Source organism: Oncorhynchus clarkii, chromosome 21, assembly GCF_045791955.1.
Source record: "Oncorhynchus clarkii lewisi isolate Uvic-CL-2024 chromosome 21, UVic_Ocla_1.0, whole genome shotgun sequence".
NCBI lineage: Eukaryota > Metazoa > Chordata > Actinopteri > Salmoniformes > Salmonidae > Oncorhynchus > Oncorhynchus clarkii.
In genome coordinates, this window is record NC_092167.1 from 21,401,552 (window position 1) to 21,425,235 (window position 23,684).

The 23,684-nt window shown below is 44.2% G+C and overlaps 1 protein-coding gene across 1 annotated transcript; it reads left to right on the forward strand.

The window, feature by feature from the left end:
- Positions 1-444: 444 nt before the first annotated feature.
- LOC139378745 (cadherin-related family member 5-like) lies at positions 445-23,158 on the forward strand. The gene is made up of 15 exons (XM_071121199.1): positions 445-679; positions 4,719-4,825; positions 5,102-5,313; positions 5,451-5,507; positions 5,653-5,745; positions 5,841-5,927; positions 9,533-9,643; positions 11,496-11,669; positions 11,903-11,993; positions 12,200-12,306; positions 12,495-12,695; positions 12,825-12,956; positions 14,368-14,446; positions 15,920-16,110; positions 21,273-23,158. Exons 2-15 carry the CDS (start codon positions 4,759-4,761, stop codon positions 21,876-21,878), a joined length of 2,208 nt encoding a protein of 735 aa, XP_070977300.1. The 5' UTR covers positions 445-679; positions 4,719-4,758; the 3' UTR covers positions 21,879-23,158.
- Positions 23,159-23,684: the final 526 nt, after the last annotated feature.

The following is a 23,684-nucleotide window of genomic DNA, read 5'->3' on the forward strand; positions in this document are numbered from 1 at the left end:
ATTTGTCGGTTTATTCCTAACTGGTGGTGTTGCAATGTGTTGCCATTAACAGAGCCTCTGTAGTTGGAAGGGAAACCAAGGCCTCTCTTCCTGCATGGATTCACAACACTAATGGGGTGTCATGATGATTCTTCAGCACACCGAGTGATCCGTCAGACGCTACCCAGCTGGGGGCTCATAGTGACTAGTGACTAGTGAGAGTGATACGGGGGCTTGGTGGGAGAGCTCTACTGACACCCCTAGGCTGGTTTGGTGTCATTAGCATTAGCAGCACAGCCAGCGTTGTTCTCGGTTTAACCTCCCTCTCTCTTAACTGCTGTACTGAATGGCTATCCTGTCCTGGAAATGCCAGCTAAGCCCCCAGTCTGTGCTCTACGCAGGAGCTCTTAATGCTCTCTTCCAACACACACACCTCCCTCTTTCTCTCCCTCTCTCTCTCTCGTTCTGCCACGCTCCCACGCTTGGGGAACAAGGCTCAACCGGTGGTGGTGGGAGAAGCGGGACTGGAGTGTTTAGTGCTGTCGTCACTGCTCTTGATTGTTTGACCCTGGGAGAAAGTTCTGCCACAGGGGGAAATATGTGTCTGAAACCGAGGGGCTGGAACAGACAGAATAGGAGAGGGATACCACGAGCGTGAGAGCCTCGGCTCAGGCTTTGACCATTCAGCTACCGGACGCCAGTGAGTATGGTGTGAGCCTACATGTAAATTAGTGTAAGTTAGTATGTGTAGAAGAAAATATGTGCATGTGTGTGTATGAGTGTATGTAAGAATGTGGGTGAATCCTCCTGACATATTTTCACATCATTGCGACATCACATCACCTTGAGTCACATGTGCATTAAAGGTCTCCGACCTCCATTGCCGTCTATCTAAGTGGTGATAATTGCAAATAATAACCGTTAGTCTAGGGAACATAATCTTCCAACTGAATTCATATCTGGTGTGTGTGACCAAAAATATCATCATGGATTAACCTTCTGTTATGCTATGACTCTTCCTGGGTATTCATTTGTGGATGTCTATCATCAATGTATTACTAATTACAATTCGTACAATATGTTACGAAAATGCAACGTTACCAATTCCAATTTGCTGTGGCTAATGTTAGCTAGGTGGCTAACGTTAGGTAGGAGGTTGACGTTAGCTAGGCTAGGGCTTAGGGTTAGGGGTTAAGGATAGGGTTAGGGATAGGGTTAAAGATAGGTTAAATGGTTAAGTTTAGGGAATGTTCGAAGCGGGCCCTAATGGCTCAGTAATTGCTGTGTTCAGTAATCAAAAGCACTTTGATGAGTTTAGTTAATTGTGATGGGTGCAGGGCATGAAAGGAGTTCAGATAGCTTTTCAGAAAGAAACAAACTGGGCAACGCAGGTCTATTCAGCTAGAACTCAATTTCCAGCAACAGACAAAGGCAGACTGGGTGAGGCCGCTGTCAACACAGTGCACAGAGGTACTTAAAATAACTACCGTTGTGCTTTAATAAATTGCCGCCCTTTCACGATTCACTATTGCTTTTAAAATATGTTGAAATTTAGAAGAAAAAAAATACATTGAAATTGATATTTTTCACACTGAAGTCAGGACTTAATCAATCAGATTTCAAATTAATTTGGTTGGGGGAAGGTGATTCTCGTTTTCCTGGTAATTTCTCAACTGCTGTAAATTGCCTACATTGTGAAAACAGCCATTCAGCCAGTTTTGAAAGGAGAAAACAGAATATTCTGCCCCATTGCACTTCATTGTAAAGTGCAAGGGAACCAATATATAAGTGCGCAACTGTATGTAAATGCAAGTTTGATGAAAGCTCCTCTACAACTTCTGCATCCCTACGTTAAAACTACCTATTAATTGTATTATTATAGTGAACCAGATTGACCCAGACACAAACGGGTGACATAAGCACAAAAGGGGGGAAACACAAACACACACACTTACGTCTACATCTGCCAGGGGCAGGTGTGTCAAGTCGGGCTGGATAGGATATAGAATAATATTCCACATGTAATCCCCTGTTATCTGCCCGCGTGACAGAGACTGACTTCCTGTTGCGAAGGTATTTCAATCAGATTAAAGACGGTATTAATCCAGAGACAGACTGACTCCACTCCTAATAACCAGTAGACACACACAGCATTATCCACAGCCTTACCAGCTGCGTTATCAGTCTCTACTCTTTTTAATAGATGTTCTATTGTGCAATACAAAAAAAGAACTGTTCCAAGAAATGTATAATTTCATTTTCATATACATGCCAGTGTATAGTGAATTTATTTGTTTTTTGGGGTGAGGGCCATGAACCCAATCAATATTATATATGGAGTGTGTAGAGCATTAACACCTGCTCTTTCCATGACATAGACTTACCAGGTGAATCCAGGTGAAAGCTATTATCCCTTATTGATGCCACTTGCTAAATCCACTTCAATCAATGTAGATGAAGGGGAGGAGACGGGTTAAAGAAGGATTTTTATGCCTTGAGACACCTGAGACATGGATTGTGTATGTGTGCCTTTCAGAGGTTGAATGGGAAAGACAAAAGATTTAAGCGCCTTTGAACAGGCTATAGTAGTAGGTGCCAGGCGCATCGGTTTGGGTCAAGAACTGCAACGCTGCTGGGTTTTTCACGCTCAACAGTTTCCCATGTGGATCAAGAATGGTCCACCACCCATAGGACATCCAGCCAACTTAACAACTCTGGGAAGCAACTCAATATTAGGAAGGTGTTCTTAATGTGTTGTCCAACATATCCACGGTGCCGGCATTATTCCAATTTGGCACATTGAGACAATTCTATTTTATCCGCATCAAATCAGCGGTTATAATCTTAATTGCCACGTCTGTAAAAGTAATCACATTCATCATAAGGTACTACTTGTACTGAACCACACTATTGTATTGAACACCAAGTAATCATGGTGACTTCCATGACATTTCAACTGAAAAAGTGAGACAAAAAAACAGTACATTCTGTATTTCTGTTACTAAGCAAGCATAGTATCACTGAGCATGCATGATCTCATGTAAAGGAAACTGGGCATCCCATCGTGATGTACCTGTACGTCACCTCATGATTCTCTTGCGCTGTTAGGTCAGAGAGGTCAGACGAGACCTTCCAAACACACGACTCAGACACATAGCCTAATTCTCACACTGAACATTATAAATACACTGAGCAGCGTGTGCATTTTTACACTCAAGCCACAGGTGGCATCTAAACACACTGTCATTTAAACAATAAATAGCAAACAGTAAAATATATTAGAGTAAGATTCTATGACAGTTGGCCTCCCGAGTGGCGCAGTGGTCTAAGGCACTGCATCACAGTGCTAGAGGCGTCACTAGAGACCCGGGTTTGATCCCGGGCCATATCACACCCGGCCGTGATCGGGAGTCCCATGGGTCGGAGCACAATTGGCCCAGCATCATCCGGGTTAGACGAGGGTTTGGCTGGGGGGGCTTTACTTGACTGGTTGCACTCTAGCGACTACCTGTGGCCAGCCGGGTGCCTGCAGGTTGACCTCGGTCGTCAGTTGAACAATGTTTCCACAGACACATTGGTGCGGCTGGCTTCCGGGTTCAGCGGGTGGGTGTTAAGGAGCCCGGTTTGGAGGGTCATGTTTCTCAGGATGCATGACTCGACCGTCACCTCCCGAGCCCTTAGTGGAGTTGCAACGATGAGACGAGATCGAAATTGGGGAGAAAAAATAATCATTGATGCTATGACAGTAAAGTTTTGAGAGCAGTAAAGGTGTGTGACCAATCCAGGTTCTGACTGCTGAGAGCAGGAAGGAGGGTGACTGACACTCAGTGGACACTCATAGGCAGAGCAATCTGATAAATGGACCTAGCAACAAATGACTAGCCTGGGTGCCAGTCTGTTTCTGCTCTCATATCAACTCCCTATGGAAATGTCATGCCAAACATGTTTAGCATGACATGGAGGGGAATAGCTAGATAGACTGGTACACAGGCTAACAATTGACTAGCACTGGCCCCAGGCTAATCAAACTGCAGTCATTTAATGTGATCAGCAACATAAAACAAAACAAACATGAAAGGATTACTCGAGGGAGTGGTTCATTAGTCAACCTTAGTCATAATGAATTACGGTAAATAACACAAGTTGCCTTGTTTTGGTGTAAGACGTAGGCCTAAAAAACGTCAGAGAAAGGAAAATATTGAGGATTTAAAAGTTGATTATACGAGGAGCCAAAAAAAGCTTTCAGGCACTGAGAACACTAAATAGACAATGAGGTGGGGTTTAACAAGAGAGGCCGCAGTGAAAGTCATGTTACCCGGGCTGGTTACCGTAACTGCCTTGGCAGAAGGCTGTTAGGAGTGACTAAAGAGGGACTAAATAGTTTGTAGCAGTGGTTCTCAATCAGGGGTACTAGGCCTATCCACAGGTGGTACTTGAGAAGACTCATAAGACCCTAGTCCTACTGGTAAAATGCACGGGGTATAGTATTAGAAGGAGGACTAGCAGTGAATGCCAGGATGTAAACAAAGGGGAAACGGTTGTCAACTAGTGCTGGACTGACTGTACTTCATATTGGAAAACAAACCATCTTAATCACTAAAGTTTTTGGGGGATCCTGGTTACATAAATGCTGTCAATAATCATTTGCATATAATACAGAATTTAACATCCGGTCTCTGCTGGATTAAGTTATAAAAATGTAACACCGCTATTTTGCTGCTGGTTTCTGTGGGTTCCAGGTGTGGCTGAGAGACTGGAGGCTCAGGAGGCCAGAGGAAGATGTTGAACCCATGGGGGTTGTTCCTCTGCCAGCTGGTAATAAACACGTCCTACCATGTCATCAAAGGTAGGCCAGAGTTCAATCAAACTCTCACTGTGGGGAATAGCGGTCTTGCTTCTCAAGTTGCCTCAACATGAAACTGCAAATACTGTGTGACCACTGGTATCATGTTATGGTTTTAGTAATTAACCACTTAAACCAAAACTACAATGCCACCTGGCCTAATAAAGAGAACAATGCTACTTATGGTTGAACCGCTAATGAACAATAAGTCATTGACATTTCATTTAAGGAATTTAATTGAGAGCAATTGACCCCAAATCTGTGTCTGTTGATTGACAGCCAGCCTCTGCCTGGGTGGGTCGGACATCTTTGCAACGGTGAGCGAGAACAGCCCCGTAGGAGAGTTCATAGCGAACCTCAGCATCATCGGGGACCCTACAGGAGTCAATAGCATTCGCTTGTGCCTCACCGGAGAGAATGCCAATTGGTTCTACCTTGAAGGGAGAACCATCAGGCTAAACTCATCCGTTTTAAGAGTCCTGGATCGAGAGGTAATGAGACATCACGCTGTTGCTGTCCTTCTGTTTTAAGTCTTATACCAGAAAACCAGTTATCTGTTTTGATTGAATAGGACACATTAATATATTTGACAGTTAACAAGTCTAATTAATAGCTTTTTCTCTTCAAGCGCCAGGGATCTGTATTGATGGCAGCATTAACATGTTATGAAGATGACATAATACAGGTAAGGTATCTCAATTACTCCATTATCTCAACTAGGCCTACAGCATGTTATTCCCAACCTTTACATTTAGAATGTGAACCGACTCAAAATGAAGGAGAGGAAATACCTGCACTGAGTTTCTGAAAATACTGTTTTCTTTCTCTAGAGTGAATACAGGGTCATAGTTGAGATCCTGAATGAAAACGACAACAAACCAAAGTTCTTTGAGAAGACTATACAACCACGTTACATAAGTGAGGTAAAGATACATCTCTAGATCACACTTTGATAATATAGATAATCTTGTGTTTCAGATGCATAATGACAGGTCTTCTGTATTTCATCAATCCTCAGCTCACTGCAGTCAACTCTGTAGTCTTCACCGTCAAGGCCATCGATGCTGATGGAGACACCATCACCTACATCATCGACAGAGCCTTGGTATGAAAAATGGCACTGACAGATAGGGCTGCTGTGCTTCTAGCTCTTAAGAAACTTTGCAGTATATTTTTTTTTATGTGTTATTTCGTACATTATTAGCCGCCCCCAAAAAATGGTGTACATACACTACATACAGCCGGGAATAACTTTTGGATATCAGAGCGGCAGTAACTCACCAGCATTACGACTAGGAATATGACTTTCCCAACTCGGATCCTTTGTTCGTACCCCCCAGGACAATTGAACTGATTCCAGAGGCTGATCCAAAACACCGCCGGTGGAGGAAAGGTACTCGGAGTGGACTTCTAGTCCGACTCAGGAGGCCTGCACTCCACCCACCACTTCCGAGTATATTACTCGCTAATGTTCAGTCTCTGGATAATAAAGTTGATGAGCTCAGGGCGAGGATTTCCTTCCAGAGAGACATCAAGGACTGTAACATACTCTGTTTCACGGAAACATCGGGATATACTGTCTGAGTCCATACAGCCATTTGGGTTCTCAGTTCATCGCGTAGACAGGAATACATATTCTTTCCGGGAAGAAGAAGGTCGGGGGTATATGTTTCATGATTAACTACTCATGGTGTAATTGAGCTAACATACAGAAACTCAAGTCCTTTTGTTCACCCGACTTAGAATGCCTCACAATCAAATGCCGACCGTATTACCCCGCAAGAGAATCCTCTTCGGTTATAGTCACAGCCGTGTATATTCCCCCTCAAGCCGACACCACGACAGCCCTCAAAGAACTTCACTGGACTTTATGCAAACTGGAAACCACATATCCTGAGGCCACATTTATTGTAGCTGGGGACTTTAACAAACCAAATTTGAGGAAAATGCTACCGAAGTTCTATCAACACATTGAATGTAGTATTCGCGCTGCTAAAACACTTGACCACTGCTACTACAACTTCCAGGACGCCAACAAGCCCCCCCCCCCCCCCTCGGCACCCCCTACGGCAAATCTTATCATGACTCCATTTTGCTCCTCCCTTCCTATATGCAGAAACTCAAACAGGAAATACCCGTGCTAAGGACTATTCAACGCTGGTCTGACCAATCGAAATCCAAGCTTCAAGATTATTTTGATCACGCGGACTGGGATATGTTCCGGGTAGCCTCCGAGTTTATCAGGAAGTGTATAGGAGTGTATGGGAGACTATTAAATCCTACATTAACCAGAAACCGTGGATAGATGGCAGCATTCGCACAAAACTGAAAGTGCGAACCATCGCATTTAACCATGGCAAGGTGACTGGGAATATGGCTGAATATAAACAGTGTAGTTATCTCCTCCATAAGGCAATCAAACAGGCAAAACGTCAGTATAGAGACAAAGTAGAGTCGCAATTCAATGGCTCAGACACGAGACGTATGTGGCAGGGTCTACAGACAATCACAGACTACAAAGGGAAAACCAGCCCCGTCGTGGATACGGACGTCTTGCTTCCGAACAAGCTAAACACCTTCTTCACCCGCTTTGAGGAAAACACAGTTCCACCGACGTGGCCCGCTACCAAGGACTGTGGGCTCTCCTTCTCCGTGGCCGATGTGAGTAAGACATTTAAGCGTGTTAACCTTCGCATGGCTGCCGTGCCCAGACGGCATCCCTAGCCGCGTCCTCAGAGCATGCACAGACCAGCTGGCTGGAGTGTTTACGGATATATTCAATCTCTCCCTATCCCAGTCTGTTGTTCCCCATGCTCCAAAATGTCAACCATTGTTCCTGTACCCAAGAAAGCAAAGGTAACTGAACTAAATGACTATCGCCCCGTAGTACTCACTTCTGTCATCATGAAGTGTTTGCGAGACTAGTCAAGGATCATATCACCTCTATCTTACCTGGCACCCTAGAACCACTTCAATTTGCATACCACCCCAATAGATCCACAGACGATGCAATCGCCATCACACTGCACACTGCCCTTTCCCATCTGGACAAGAGGAATACCTATGTAAGAATGCTGTTCATTGACTATACTGTAGCTCAGCATTCAACACCATAGTACCCTCCAAGCTCATCTTTAAGCTTGAGGCCCTGGGTCTGAACCCCGCCCTCTGAAATTGGGTCCTGGACTTCCTGACAGGCCAGCTCCTGGTGATGAAGGTAGGAAACAACACCTCCACTTCGCTGATCCTCAACACTGGGGCCCCACAAGGGTGCATTCTGAGCCCACTCCTGTACTTCCTGTTCACCCATGACTGCGTGGCCACGCACGCCTCCAACTCAATCATCAAGTTTGCAGATGACACAACAGAAGTAGGACTGATTACCAACAATAACGAGACAACCTACAGGGAGGAGGTGAGGGCCCTGGGAGTGTGGTGCCAGGAAAATAAACTCTCACCCAACATCATCAAAACAAAGGAGCTGATCGTGAACTTCGGGAAACAGCAGAGGGAGCACCCCCCTATCCACATCAACAGGACCTCTGCGTACACATCACTCACAAACTGAAATGGTCCACCAACACAGACAGTGTGGTGAAGAAGGCGCAACGGCGGCCTCAAGAGGCTGAAGAAATTTGACTTGGCACCTAAAACCCTCACAAACTTTTACAGATGCACAATTGAGAGCATCATGTTGGGCTGTATCACCACTTGGTACGGCAACTGCACCGACCGCAACCGCGGGGCACTCCAAAAGGTGGGCGGTCTGCCCAACGCATCACCGGGGGCAAACTACCTGCCCTCCAGGACACCTACAGCACCCGATGTCACAAGAAGGCCAACAACACCATCAAGGACAACAAACACCCGAGTCACTGCCTGTTCACCCCGCTATCATCCAGAAGGCGAGGTCAGTAAAGGTGCATCCAAGCTGGGATCGAGAGACTGAAAAACAGCTTCTATCTCAAGGCCATCAGACTGTTAAATAGCCATAACTAGCACATTAGAGGCTGCTGCCCTATATACATAGACTTGAAATTACTGGCCACTTTAATAATGGAACACTAGTCACATTAATAATGTTTACATATTTTCATTACTCATCTCATATGTATATACTGTATTCTATCCTATTCTACTGTAACTTAGTCTATGCCGCTCTGACATTGCTCGCCCAAGTATTTATATATTCTTAATTCCATTCCTTTACTTTAGATTTGTGTGTATTGTTGTGAAATTGTTAGATATTACTTGTTAGATATTACTGCACTGTTGGAGCTAGAAACACAAGCATTTCGCTACACCAGCAATAACATCTGCTAAACACGTTTATGGGACAAATACATTTTGATTTGATTTGACAGTACCATGAGCTTGAATTTACAGAGAATCATTATGGGACCGTGTGTGACAGAATTTAGAGAGTATGAAGAGTTAATTGACAGCAGTCAAACTGTATTTTTACCAATAAAACTCCTCACTCTCTAGTAGGCACTTCACCACAGTGTTGAATACTGTTGTCATGTTCCTGTTTATTTCAACAACAACCCAATATATCCACAACCCAACATCTACTCAAATGAAATCTATTTTAAATGCTCCTGTACTTCCTAACCTTGCTGATTACACCTCTGTGTCAATCGCTCGGTAGACCAGCTGTGCACTAAATTAATGAGAATTCATTTCCATGTTTCCTCTCATCCCACCCAGCCTGATGCCAGCTATTTCAGGATAGACCTACCCAACAGTGGTAGAGTGATCCTGGACAAGCCATTGGACTATGAGACCAAAACCCAGCTGCAGCTAGTCATCTACGCGGTGGTAAGACCTGCTACTTATCAGACCTGGGTTCGAATAGTATGTGTTTTCTTTCAAATACTTTGAGCGTCTGATTGAGCCTGTCTATGGTACCAGACGGACGGGGTTGCACTTCTTGGACTATTTAAGTGAGCTCATTGAGTCAGACATGCTCAATCAAGCACACCTGAAAATGTTTAAAGAAAACAAATACCATTTGAACCCATTTCTGCTACTAATCCCCTTTTTCATTAATCAACAAGAACACATTGAGGTCAGAGGCCAATAATTCTGAAAGCCAGAGGCTATAACTGTGTACTCCCTGCCTAGTCATATAATTGAAAATGATAATCTGAAAATATGTAATCTATTACTATGCCACTGCCTGACTAGACTGTATTATAATCTACTCAACTATTTATGAGTAAAGCCATCCTCAAATACTCTGTGGAGAGCAACCGATCATAAATAGTTACAATGCAAAGCACATTTCATCTTGCAGGCAGCATCATTCTCTAACCTTAAATCTCAAATGCTGTGGAAGGACATAGCTGGGCTGAATACTGGTCTCCCGACCATGTCTTTGTCTTCTCTTACAGAAAAAACACATGGATTCCATGTGACCACGTGATTTTGTGTGATCTCATGTGATCAAATGTAATTTCATGTTAAGTTAATGTAATAACATGCGACAACATAAAACTACATGTGACAACATGTGAGCACATGGGAGAACATTATCTCATGTGAAACAAATGTGGAATAAATGTGACAACATGGGGATGAAACATTTCTACATGCAATACCATGACACTACACATGTAGTGACTGTATTTTCTTGACTGTATTTTCAACAAGGTTGGGATTTAATTTTAAGTCCAAAGTGTAGCAATACAGTCGAAATCGGTTACTGACACAGACATTGTGGCATAGCAGGAAGATCGGAATGCTGTAAACCAAGAGGTTGTGAGTTAAAATCCCAGGTAAGACATGTTGAATAATGACGACTGTATAAATAAACATACACAATGTAGTATTGTTTGTGAAAGTGTGTCAGATATGTAAGTTGAAAACACCATGTTAAAAGTGCTGAGTGTGTCACGACTCTGGATGTGGCCCAGATGCAGAAACAGGAGGCGGATTGTTATAATAAATATTCTGAGAATCTAACTAAGGGGCAGGCAAAGTGCAGGTCGAGGACAGGCAGAGGATCGTAATCCAAGTCAGAGTCAATCAGGGACAGAACGGCAGGCAGGCTCAGGGTCAGGACAGACAGAAAGGTCAGCACCGGGTAGAATATAAAACAAAAACTTGAGAACAGGAGAAACATGCTGGTAAGACCTGACAAGACGAACTGGCAACAGACAAATAGAAAACGCAGGTATAAATACACAGGGGATAATGAGTCAAAAATAGGAGACACCTGGTGGGGGGGGGGGGGGGGGGGGGGTGGAGATAAGCACAAGACAGGTGAACAGATCAGGGTGACAGAGGGTGTATCATAATGAGGCATTATTGTTCGCAGGGCATCACCTGTGAAATCTCATGTGAACATTTGAATCCACATGTGAAAGTTTATGTGATCGCGTGAACATTCACATGAGAAACGTCATTTTGCACATGTGAAATCACGTGAAACCATGTCTTTTTGGAACATTATATGTGAAGTGTTCCAAAAAGACATGGTTTCACGTGATTTCACATGTGCAAAACATGTAAAGATGTGAAATGTGAAATTGTGATTTTCCACATGTGAAATCAATGTGGTTTTTCCGTAAGGGTTTGCTCTCAGTCTTGCTAGGTGGAAGAGTTTTCCATTATATTGGGTATCATTACTGAAGCTTAAGTAAAAAATAATAATAAATATCTACTCCAGGAAACCAACACCAAGGAGTGGTACAACACTTCCGCCTCTCTGACTGTGCACGTGAAGGACGGGGACGACCAGTACCCTCAGTTCCTACCGTGCACACCCATCTCCCAGGACAACAAACACACGGTTGTCTGCACCAATCCCGTCTACACAGTCAACATCACAGAAAAGGACCAGGTCATGACTGCTGCTTAGTTCTTTCATTGTAGAATTTGAATTATATGGATGTGCATACTGCATACACTATTGATTCTTTTTTATTTAAATTAACCCTTAATATATTAACCAGGAAAGACACTTGAAGTTAGACATCTCTTTTGCGAGGGCAACCTAGCAGTAGTCTAGATCTAACAATTGATTGATTGAACAATCCATGTGGATTCTAAGATGCAGTAATTCTCTGGTTTCAGGACATGTTACTGAATTTCTCTCCTGGTCCAATTCATGCCGAAGATGGAGACAGAAGCCTTGATACGCCTTTGCTCTACTCCATTCTCTCAGGTGTGGGCCTACCTAATAGTGTCTGCTTAATCCATAGTCGCCAATAGGCATTTTCAAGGCCTATTGAGAGGCCAGTAGACTGCTCTGACGTTTCTTTTTTGAAAGGATTGCATTGCAGCCTTACACTTGACAGAAGTGAACTCATGTGGTCATTCTGTGTGACATCCCGGTGGCCTGTGTATTTACCTGTAACACATGTACCTCAGGTGCTGACAAAAACAGGTTTCAGATTGACAACCGAACAGCAGAGATCACATTGACTAGACGGGTGGAAAACAGACACCTGACGCCTACATTCCGACTACGCATCATGGTAAGAAAATCTTGAATGAAACAACGATAAAAGCACTAGTATCAGTAGCGTTCCTAATCAAAAAGCCACAAATAAGACAATAAGCGCGTTACTAAGAGCCTTTTAAAATCTAATTTGGTAACCAAATAGATCTGAAATGGGATCTTCCTGGACTGTTTGACATTGAAAACACAACCAATCATGTACAGGCATCTCAGCTGAATGACCCAAAGAAGTACAGTGTGGCGACAGCGCTGGTCCGGGTGCTAGCAGAGAACCGGTTCCCTCCCCTCTTCAACAGAACCACGTACAAGGGCTTCATCGTCGAGAACTCCAGTCCTGCCACGCTAGTCTCCACCTATGGGAACGAGGTGCTTCTCATCCAAGCCATAGACCAGGACTTTGTAGATGTAAGCGATGGGATAATGTGTGTGTCTGACTACATTTAGTTAGTTTAAAGGGATAATAAACAAAAGTATTTTCATCCCATCTTGGTTCCTGGTACATCATCTCTCGGTTTAACTTCCCTCCATTTACAGGGGGTGAATCCAAAAATGCATTACTCTCTCCCGCCCACATCAGCCACAACTGCACTGTACCACATCACCCAGGAAGGGGTTATCATCGCTAAGACCGACCGCCTACGACCCTTCGAGAGGCACTTCCTAGAGGTACGATCATAGTCAGCCAAATATATACGGAACAAAAATATAAAATATAAAACGCAACATGCAATTACAGTTACAGTTCATATGATGAAATCAGTCAATTGAAATAAATTAATTTGGCCCTAATCTATTTATTACACCTGACTGGGAATACAGCTATGCATCTGTTGGTCACAGATACCTTAAAAAACGGTAGGAGCGTGGATCAGAAAACCAGTCAGTATCTGGTGTGACCACCATCTGCCTCATGCAGTGCGACACAACTCCTTCACATACAGTTGATCAGGCTGTTGATTGGGGCCTGTGGAATGTTGTCCCACTTCCTCTTCAATGGCTCTGCAAAGTTGCTGGATATTGGCAGGAACTGGAATTCGCTGTCGTACACACTTCAATTCAGAGCACTCCAAACTTGCTCAATGGGTGACATGTCTGGTGAGTATACAGGCCACGGAAGAACTGGGACATTTTCAGCTTCCAGGAATTGTGTACAGATTCTTTCGACATGGGGCCGTGCATTACCATGCTGAAACATAAGATGAATGGCACGACTATGGGCTTCAAGATCTCGTCACATTATCTCTTTGCATTCAAATTGCCATCAATAAAATGCAATCGTGTTCGTTGTCCATAGCATATGCCTGCCCATTGCATAACCCCACTGCCACCATGGGGCACTCTGTTCACAATGTTGACATCAGCAAACCGCTCACCCCCACGACGCCATACACGTGGTCTGCAGTTGTGAGGCCGGTTGGATGTACTGCTAAATTCTCTACAACGACGTTGGAGGCGGTTTATAGTTGAGAAATAAACATTAAATGATCTGGCAACAGCTCTGGTGGACATTCCTGCAGTCAGCATGCCAATTGCACACTCCCTCAAAACTTGAGACATCTGTGGCATTGTGTTGTGTGACAAAACTGCACATTTTAGAGTGGCCTTTTATTGCCCCCAGCACAAAGTGCACCTGTGTAATGGTCATGCTGTTTAATCATCTTCTTGATATGCCAGACCTGTCAGGTGGATGGGTTATCTTGGCAAGGAAAAATGCTCACTAAGAGGGATAAACAAATTTGTGCACAACATTTGAGAGAAATAAGCTTTTTGTGCATTTGGAACATTTCTGGGATATTCTTTTTCAGCACATGAAACATGGGCCCAACACTTTACATGTTGCGTTTATATATTTTTTCAGTGTAAAAACCTGGATTTGTTAAACAGGGACAGTTGGTTTTACTAGTCGTCCCTGGCTAACTGTATAGCTAGGTTAGGCCAATAAGTGGCCCAGTAGTACAACTGTAGGTAACACACACATTGAAATTAGCTTCATTTAACATTAGGGTTACAAATACACATAGAAGCCTTTTTTGTCTCTAATCTACAGCTCTCTGTAATATCATTAATTATCCTATAGGTGGTCGCTATGGATGAGGAATCAGGTGAGGTTGCTAAAGCCTCAGTCGACATAGAGCTGCTACAAAGAGGCCAGCCAGGTAAGTACTGAGCATGACTGACACGTCAAAGGGGAAGGGGCGGGTGAGGATACAGGTACCCCACATACAGACCACACCCACACACACAGTATCAGCTCTTTGATAGGTAGGGAAAGTCACAATGACAGTAGTGTGCACACACAACATATGGAGCTGATCAACACTGGTTAACACCACTAGGGCTCTCTGAATGTCAATAAAGAACAATACTATTTTCTTACAGTGTGGCCTGTAGATGCAGGAAAGACATCAATTGAACTCGACCAAAACAATGGAAATGCCATGGCAACTATACTCACGCGTCCCCCATGGGGGGGAAAGATTCAGAATCTCTTCATTGGCCACCATCAAAAGCAGTCTACAGTTAGGCTATGGTATTTCCCGCTATTTTGGGATAAAAATCTGGGATAAAAAGTGCTTGTATGGATGTCAACCCCAATACATGTTCATGTCATTGTCACCATCCAACCCCATTACAACATGCCTAGCTATGCTACCAGCTCACATGAATGGCAGTTAACAGAAATCTTTTCTAACCACGAAATTGACTATATCTAAATGTTATGCATCAAAAACAGCCAAACTGTTTAGTACTACATTGTGGGCCTGTTAGAACACAAAAATCACGACGGATTTTTACAAACATCCACTAAAATCAGTTTCTGGGATGTACGCTAAATGACAGCGTCCTTGTTCGTTCTCCCCACGGTCTGCATTCCAAATGACTGACACTCTTGATAAAGATGAGCAAAAACTACTGTATAAAATATATAATTGGAAAACGGAGCTACAGTATATTGTATGTTCCCCCCAAAAAAGGGAAATTATATTATTTTATACTAATACAATTGCACAGAGAAAGAGGTTTTGTTTAACAAGTAATATAATATGTATATATATTTTAAGCTAGGGGTCAAAATGATTGATACCCTGTTTTAAATGCCTTACCTTGCGAGGATAACGGCACAGAGCCTTTCTAAAATGTCCTTTATATCCTTCCTACGCGCTTATGGATTGCCCTCCTCAATTCAAACCACAGGTTTTCAATGTGTTTTAAGTTGATTTTGTGGCCAATTAACTATTTCTTTGTGGCTTTTAATGTGTGGTTGGTCTATTCATAAAATATTTGTGACCTTGTGATCTCCCAGTTCACCCCCCTCTCCCCTTCAATGCACGGTCAATCATGCCACTCCAGGCAACATGAATACAATACGATGGACTTCAAGCTGCTCGAATTTCCCAGAATGTATTTTCTCCCCATTCAAAGAAGTGTAGACTGACTGACTGCTTACAAACCAGACACAGACTTTCTCTTCATCTGGGCGTCAGGCACAACGTTTGGATGAATGAATAGGACTCCGCAGGGCTATGAGCACGAGCCGGTGCAAAGTGAAGATAATGGACCAGTTGTGCGGGCAGTTGGACTTCATACTCTAAACCGTCTCTCCTATCCCTCCATCCTTTCCTCCATAGTTCCACTGACACCTTTCGGAGAAGAGCGGTTGTTCAGAGACATGGATGTGAGGATGGCTGGCGGTATCATGGGTGGGATGCTGCTGCTGTTAGTGGCCATCCTGTTCCTGCTGATCCGATGGGCCAAGAGGAGACGGAGACGGGACCCGGCCAGACGAGGGGCTGTCATCCTGGGGAAGCACCCCAATGTGGTAAGGGCTGCTCCATGTACACATAACACACACTGTATCCACACACATGACTCTCACACACACACAGGGGCAACTAAAGCACGCACACAAGTGAAAGAAATATATTGATCCAGGTGTTGAAATATTGAATAACCATTTGCTGGCCAGTTGCGACTGAAGGAATGGCCAGGAATGGCAAAGACACATAAAGTATAAGCATGCAACAACATGTAAACCCACTGAGTATTACAGTCAAACACAATGCAGAAACTAAGGATAGTTCGTTTATACAACCCTAATCTGAGCTAAATGTGTCATTAACCAGGTTTTCATCCAAACTTCTTATGCAAGTTTTTTTTTTTTTTAAAGCTGTTGGTGAACTTTCCAAATTTCGACAAAACCAAATACGCTACATAAAGTGGGATCTTTTTGTGTCGTCAAATTAATTATGCGAGAAATACCGGAGGAAACACCTTTATGGGCAAATATTGATACAATAACCATGATATTGAAGTAAACTTGGAGTCACGCGATGATATACTGTGTGGTCCTCCCACTACGACTCGGGAAGCTATGCAGTTTGTTAGACTACTGATGAAATGAATGATGATGAACTTCACAGCGTGGTGAAAGTGCACGGTGATCTTAATGCTCCTCTCCAATAAATATCAAAGGGTCTGATTCTGGTGACATGATGATCGATGCTTGACTGCCATTTGACAAGTAAAAATATCCTCACTTCTTATCTATAATAATCTCATCACGTAGACGAGCCTACCCGCACTGTATCCGAGAGCTGTTGGCTAGAACGCACGTGCCAATACCATAGTAGGCACATTTGCTATTTAACACAACAGTGTTTGTCAAAAAGTCCATTTGGTGGAAACCACACTGGTTGGGAAAATGCACAGATTTTCTATATGCAGGTTTTAGAATATTGGTATGACAATCGGTCGCCAATTGGATGGAAACCTAGCTACTGTCAAATCTAAACTAATAGACCACTTATCTAAACTACAGTGTAATACAAGGCAAAAAAACATTGAGACTAATATATATATTTTTCAACATGTCTGTAACGCCATATCAACTACCTTTATTTAACTAGGCAAGTCAGTTAAGCTCAATCTCTGAGCTGTGACTCCTAAACCAGTGGATGGCAGAACAAGTTCAAACTCACTCTCTCCCTCTATGCCCCTGATGTCTTTTTTCACTAATGCTGTTTATATAGAGCTTAAGGGGGTTCCAGATGGTGAGTTTTCATGAAAGCATTGCTTTGACGTACTCACTAGAGTGATGTTGTGGTTGTGACAGTGAGGTGGTGTAATGTGTGTTAAATGTTTACATGTGATGCACTTCCATTGCATAATTATGCAAATTGAAGTATGGCACCTGTGGTTGTACTGTGACGTCGTGGTTCTGCATTGTGTTTTGTTTTCCCAAGATGCAGCAACAAGTGGGGCAGTGACATTTCCGTTGTTGTTTTGGCTCTGTACTCCAGCACTTTGGACTTCAAATGATACATCGACTGAGGTTAAAGTGCACACTGTCAGCTTTCATTTTGCACCATTTTAGGGGACCAAAAGTATTGGGACAAATTCACTTATGTGTATTAAAGTAGTAAAATGATTACAGAAAGCTTGTGACTCTACAAATGTGTTGGATGCATTTGCTGTTTATTTTGGTTGTAGTTCAGATTATTTTGTACCCAATAGAAATCAATGGTAAATAATGTATTGTGTCATTTTGGAGTCACTTTTATGTTTCTAAACATTTCTACATTAATGTGGATGCTACCATGATTATGGATCATTCTGAATGAATCATGAATAATGATGAGTGAGAAAGTTAGACGCACAAATATCATACCCCTCAAAAAACAGGGGAGGCTAGCAATTTTGGTGGGTATGATATTTATGCCTCTGTACCTTTTTCACTATCAGGCGACAGGAGACAAAGGGCTGTGAGACATGGGTTTACATCTAGACACACGAAAAGTAGGAAGTATACGGAGGGTACAGGATAACAGAGGACGAACAGTAGAGGGGCTAATGACTTTGGAGCAGGGGGGGAAAGGTCTCGGCTTCCGGGGGTGTAGCCACGGGGCTATAGCGGCGTGCCAGCGCATCCGGCTTGACCTTCTTGGATAACGGTTGGAGCTCCGGAAGCGAAGTGGACCGGGCCTTACTGAACCCCTCCCGCAGGTCCTGGTAGTCTGTGGGGTTGGCGGAGAGGTCCAATTTCCAAGCCCCCAGGAAGATGTCCCGGGGCAGGCAGAGTTGACTTCAGGCAATGAGTGTGGCAGAACGGGCTCCAGCCCACGATGGCACCAGCAGGCCAGTCAATCGAGGGATTGTGTCACTGGAGCCAAGAGAATCCCAATACCACGGGAACCTGCAGAGACTCAATTAGCAGGAATTGTATTGTCTCGCTGTGGTTCCCCAACCCTCATAGGTTGATAGTGGTGGTCTGGTGGGTGACCCGGCCTATGGAGTGCCTGTCCAGCGCTCTAACACCCATGGATATGGAGAGGGGTTGAATGGGGATACCCAGCTCGGACACCAGGGTAACATCCATAGGACTCATATCAGCCCCCAAGTCGATGAGTATCTGGAGGGACTTGGACTGGTCGCCCCACAGCAGGGTGGCATGGAGAGGAGGGTGAGTAGGAGGAGAAGCAAAATTGTCCTTAAGACCCATCAGAGTACTCATTCCTACCAATTAGCTAGGTCTCTTGAAGGGACAGGTAGACACATAATGACCGGCAGTATAGCAATACAAACAACTCTGGGTGTTAAGTCTGTCTACGCATTCGGCTGGAGACAGCCTTGCCCTGCCGAGCTGCATCAGCTTGGGAAGGGTCAAATCAGCAGTCTTCGGAGGCTCTTGGAGGAACTTGGGTAAGCTCGGATCCTCTCGGAGAAGAAGATGCCGGGGACTTCCAGAGTTCATCGGATGCAAGGTGGGATTCTTGAGTGAGCGTTTGGGACCACAATCAGACCTCTTCTCCCTCCTACGGTCCCGTAGCTAACCATCGATCCGAATGGTTAAAGCGATGAGTGAGTCGAGATCCGTCGGAAGTTCCCAGGCTGCAAGCTCGTACTTTACTTCCTCCGATAATCCGTGCAGGAACGCGTCAAACAGTGCTTCCGGGTTCCAGGCACCCTCCTCTGGTAGCGTGCGGAAATCCACTGCATAGTCTACCACACAGAGGAAGTCCTGCCGAAGCTGGAGTAACTTCCGGGGAGTCTCTCTCCTGGACACCGGAGCCTTGAAAACTTCTCTCACCTCCTCCACGAATACCTCCAGACTGAGGCAGACGGCAGATTGTTGCTCCCACTCCGCCGTGGCCCAGGCGAGTGCCCCCCGGACATCAGCTTAAATGATGTACGCTATCTTCGAGCGGTCCGAGGGGAACAAAGAAGGCGGCAGCTCAAAAATGAGGGAGCACTGGGAGAGAAAGGCCCGGCAGATTCTGGAATCTCCATCGTAGTGCTCCGAGGGAGGTAAGCGGGGTTCCTGGGAATCCGGGGTGACGGGGCTGCTACCAGCCGGGTTACTGAGGGGCATGGAGGTTACCGTTGTGGGAGGCTGCCTAGTAGGCAAACCACGGAATTGCTCCCGCAAAGTGTCCAATGCTAGGTCGTGACGTTCGGCCACATCCTGGAACCCTTCCATCAGACCAAGAAGTAACTCCTCGTGCCTTCCAATGAGGGCTCCTTGGGAGGAGATGGCATTGCGGAGCTGGTCCAAGTCTGCTGGGTCAGTCATGGCCAGTTTGTACTATCAGGTTTCAGGTAAGACCCAAGTGCAGACTGCATTGAAGTAGCAATGTGTATTGCAACAACAAGGGCCAGGCAAACAACAGGTCAAGGCAGGCAGGGGTCGATAATCCAGAGTAGTGTGGCCAAGGTACAGGACGGCAGGCAGGCTCAGAGTCAGGACAGGCAAGGGTCAAAACCAGGAGAACGAGAAAAAGAGAGACTGGGGAAAATCAGGAGCTGAGACAAAACGCTGGTTGACTTGAACAAACAAGACGAACTGGCACAGACAGACAGAAAACACGGGTATAAGTACCCAGGTCATAATTGGCAAGATGGGCGACACCTGGAGGGGGGATGAGACAAGCACAAGAACAGATGAAACAGATCAGGGCGTGACACTCACTTATCCTTACTCACGAGTCATTCAGGATTATCCGTAATCATGGTAGCATGGTAGCACAGAGCCAAAACAATAAAAAATGTGTCACTGTATGTAATAGTTTGCATATGTAATTATTGTGAGTTTGGTGATGAGGTGAAATACTGACTTGTGTTTTGCATCGTAGACTGAAGCCGATTTATGGTCAGTACCCAACCCCATGTGTAAGCGGAATATCATTGATTCAGACATAGAATAGATCTAGTATCTATCTGTATCAATTCAGTAAGCTAATGTGTGGTGTTTTAATATTTTGACCAGATTCTCTGGAAGCTTCTTCCCAATAGATAAACAACCGTACCTTCTGCGTATGTGCTAGTTCAGCTGGCCAGAGCTGAAACAGGCTACTCTGGCAAATGTCAATTACGCACTGTCTATCATATCGTTTGGTGTTGCGAAATAACTGCCAGGCTACATGTAATGTTGTCATGTAGGCTAAATGCATTTGGTTTCACACCACATTTAAGATAAGGGTATTGCAAATAGTATTGTTTGCGTACTGCTTATGTTTGTGCTACTGCAGTATCCTTAGTTACAACAGACAGAGAAGGTTGTAGTTACATGTCAATCATGTCGTCTTAAATTAGCCCACAAAATAGATATTTTTGGGGGAATGCTCGTTCAAAACGCTACAGGGTTTTTATTTCCGCTGTTCAGAAATGTGTGTGTAAAGTAACACATGAACAGAATGTGATAAGGTTGTTTGGCTCTGTGGAAGAGGCATCCTGGGAGGCGGGGTATGGGCGTGGAGGGGGGGGTTTGATCTGGTCATACAGCCAAAGCTTTTCAGAAAACACTGTCAAACGTGCTGAATTGCTTGTCCATAGTTGTCCAACATCATTTTGATATTCTGAACGAGACCAATGAAACTTTTGCACGGACAAGGACAACGCCGCATCAGTTGGAACATAACAAGTCACAAAGCAACCATTTCAACTCAAAGCAACCCTCTAAATGCCCCTTCTTTCCGTGATCGACAGGTGAACTCGGGCCGGCCCATGATCCCCCTGATTGAGGAGGTCTGCTACCAGAACAAAGGGTTCAGCATAGACTACGATGCCTCGGGAGGTTCCGGAAGCCTCTATGGGAGACATGGGGTCTACACCAGGAAACAGTCACTGATCCCACCACAACCACGCTCCCACAGCAGCCATCCAGACTGCGGCTCCAGGACCGTAACAGGCGACATGCTGCCTATACTGGTGATGCCAGAGCCCTTGGTTAAAGACCTCACTCCCACCCTCATCTCTAATGGCAGGAAAGCTGAGAGTACCATCAGCATGGGGGCTGTGACAAAAGACAAGAAGGAGAAGGAGAGGAATAAGCAGAGGGATATGGAGAAGGAGGAGGAGGGGGAATGGGAGAAGGAGTGGGAACGCGCCGTTGACACAAAAGAGAAGAGATATTCCGAGGGGGAAAGGATGGATAAGTCAAGAGATGTTGTGGGTGCTTCTAGTGGTGCTTCTAGTGAGACCGCAGATGTAAGCGAGGCCTCTGAGGACCAAACAAACACAGAAAAGCCTCAGTCACAGGATGAAAACACACCAAATCAGAGATCCCAAAGACGGACACAAAAGCACTTCTGAAGAGGAGTCTGAGACAGAAAACCAACATAAGAATATGCACTCGGGGATCTGTCTTTCAGACGATTATGACAGAGCCATGGAGGATGAAGCTGGAGCCAGGTCCCGTTGCTCCAGCATCAGGACGTCGACGGGGGAATCGCAGCGCAAGGGCTCAACGAAACAAACCGGCGACCAAGCAAACAGACGACCAAGTAACCCACAGATGCACCATTCAGACTCACACTCTGGGCTTCAGACTCACATTGAGGAAGATGCAAAAAAACTCTAACCATTTATTCAAAAATAAAACTGACATTATGGAGCCAAACGAACAATGTACACAGACAAAAATGTTTATAAATTGTTTTGTTTTCTCAGTGTTTTTCCTCTCTCCAATTCCAAATGATTATTTTGGGCCTTAAACGAGCTCAACCACTTTTCAGGTCTTGATTGAGTAAATGGGACGAATGTAAATCTGAAAACAGAAACGTGTGTTTTCTGTAAAACAGTGTGGGACCAGACTTAATGTGAATGAAGTCATTCTGTATTACTTTCATTTGCAGTGTTGAAGAACTAGTATTTCAGGAATTAAAGTCATAATGTAAGTGCATGCAATGTAACTACAGTGCTAGGGAAGCTTCTCTGAAAATATAGTTTACCAAGCTACCAATTACTTCACACTGGAAGAAATTAAGCTACACTAAAGCTACCCTTAAGAAAAATGTAGTGAACTAAACTTACTTTGAAAAAGTAGTTCACTCCATCCAAACTACTATACTTAGTTAAAGATTATCATATCTAAATCTGAAATGCCATAGACTACATATTGCAAGAACAAATCACTCCGGAATCAGATGTTAACAGAATGTGTAGTGAGAATTAGGCACACAAAATGTGAATCAACTGAGAATTAGGCAGGTCTAATGCCAAAAAAAGAAAGAAAATTCTCGCCTACTTCACCTATATTTTCTTTTCTTGTTAGCAACAAAGTAGTGTGTAGTTCCAGTAGTTAGCTACACTGCTACATGGCAAAACACTAGCAAGATTAGAATTTTGCTACTGCAAAATGTAATTAAATTACTTGTTGAACTACACGTAGTTCACTACTCCCGAACACTGTGTAACTATAGTGTACAGTGATTATATGGCATCACTAGTGTTTGCCATAGAGTTAACCAAGGTTTCATACTGTAGATGTCCACACACGAAGACATTAGTGTCGTTTCAAAAACAATGGTTCAACCCCACTTGAATGATGTGTTCAGCACATTGCAAATAAACACATTTTGTGGTTTCAGTAACTGTTTCTAAATTGTGTTTTCTTATGAATAACTGGAAGGAATGGATGTATTCCATGTGCAGCTATGATAGAATGATATTGGGTGTACTGTATATGTAATTATGATATTTGTATTAATGTATAATTGTAGCTAGTAATAACTAGCTAAAAACTACAACACTTGTCCTAAACATAAAGGCACACTTTCAATCACTGAGAAAAGTTAGGTTGTATTAGCTTTTTAGGCTTTTAATTGCCCTTGGGCTTCCTGAATCACACGTCCTGTCTGCCATGAGGCTCAGCAGCAGCCATGTTGACTTCCACGAGCCTGAACGATTGGACGAGTAGCGCTACGTGCATAAAGACTTCCCTAACAATGGCCAATAGGGAGTGGAGAATGGCCCTGACAGCCCATGAGACGTTGAGGAAACACCTGGCCATGGGCTGGAGGGTGTGGCTAAACAGTGCCCCAAACAGAGGTGTGATCACCTGTTCCCCTAGCACTACGACTAGTCCTACCATCAACACCTGTGTGCACACAGGTAAAG